The 1,506-nt window shown below is 49.3% G+C and overlaps 1 protein-coding gene across 1 annotated transcript; it reads left to right on the forward strand.

Annotated features, from left to right (window-relative positions):
- Positions 1 to 240: 240 nt before the first annotated feature.
- On the forward strand, positions 241 to 1,043 carry Pmar_PMAR001661 (conserved hypothetical protein; the record flags this gene model as incomplete). The annotated part of the gene is made up of 1 exon (XM_002786798.1): positions 241 to 1,043. A coding segment is annotated over one exon (803 nt), but the record flags the coding sequence as incomplete, so codon positions are not given.
- Between the last annotated feature and the right edge of the window lie 463 nt (positions 1,044 to 1,506).

A 1,506-nucleotide genomic window follows, 5' to 3' on the forward strand; every position in this document is an offset into this window, starting at 1 on the left:
TCCACCAGAGATACGTGATACATCACTCCCCACTTCTTCAGTACTCAAGTCATTACCGTTAATAGATGCCATAATCAACAGGTAGAGTACTCAGCCTGTTGATTGAAGTGGGGATTGATGTATCTCATATCTCTGGTGGAACAAGAAGATCCGGAGTTACAGATCATGTACATACTCCGCACATTGGTTGAATCGATGATGAATTTGCATGATAAACAGCTATAGGATGAATCATTTGTAATGTTCCTGATCTCATGGGGCTTGGTCAGGTTCCACGGTTTGCGTAGTCCTCTCTCGGAGGAGTTCTATGCGATAGTATTGGACGAACTGGATCCAGAGGAGACGGGACGGATATACTTGGATGATCTGCAGGAGCTCTACCAGGCTGTATGGGATGAGAGGCGGACAGGCGTGCTGAATCCGGATGCACCATTGCCGACTATTGGTGATGAGGAAGAGGCTGCGGGGAGACGGGCCTTAGAGGCCCTAACTGCCGAGCTCCCTCCTCCTACACCTATCACACACAGGCATGTTGTGGAGGGGAGTAGTAGGAAAAGCAGTGGGGAAATGGGGAATGAGGTGGAGAGAGAACATGGTGAGGAAGGATTGGGGGTAGAAAAAGAGGAGGAAATGGTGGTAGAGGAGGCAGTGAAGGGAACGGTCGTAAGGGAGGAAGAAAAGGGAATTGTGGTAGAAGAGAAGGAGGCAGTAATGGTAGTGAACAATGGCAATGAGTTGGTGTGTGAAGAGATGAGAGAAGGACAAACTATGGGAGAGCAGGGGGACGAGAAAGGTGAGAGGAAGTTGGAACCGGAGGAGGAGGAGGGCATGACTGTAGTGGCTAGGGAGGAAGAGGTAGCTGTTGAGGAGCAGGGAGAGATGATAGTAGTAATGGATGGGGAGGTGCCGGTGTTGGAAGGGTTAGAGGAAGGTCGGCAGGAGGTCGCCCTTCCACAAGCAGATGCTGAATCAGCATCTGCCGAGGAGGAGGCTAGTCCCATTTATGGGGATGCAATCATACAAGATGATTCATGCAAGAGCAAGTACTCCTATTTTAGTCCACGAGAGTCCAATCATTGTCGTCCGTCAGGAGCACGCCAATCGTCAGGTCAGCAGCTTGTGATAAACCATTCAAGATAATCGGAAACGTGCCAACATCATTCTTCACTTCACCGTACAATACCCATCCGTGGATCTTCGGAAATGTAGTACTAACTTGGTGAGTTCGTATGACGTTCTTCTGCTCAGTACGAGCAGCCACTACCGCCACCAGCGTATACGTCGTATCAACTTATCTGGCAGATAAAACAAACTCAACCTAGGTGTGTATCGTCCAAACCTTAACGAGTACAACCTACCTCACTTTGTAGTGTCAGCATGAATATCCTTCTGCGTGCGATGTCGGCTATTTGTCGTGTTGTTATTCACTGGGATGGTGGCGGTCGCAGTGGAGTTTGATATAGCAGGCAACGGCAGGCATTACCTCCGCGTAGAGAGATCGTCTAT

This window comes from Perkinsus marinus, assembly GCF_000006405.1.
Source record: "Perkinsus marinus ATCC 50983 genomic scaffold scf_1104296931114, whole genome shotgun sequence".
In the NCBI taxonomy this organism is placed as follows: domain Eukaryota; phylum Perkinsozoa; order Perkinsida; family Perkinsidae; genus Perkinsus; species Perkinsus marinus.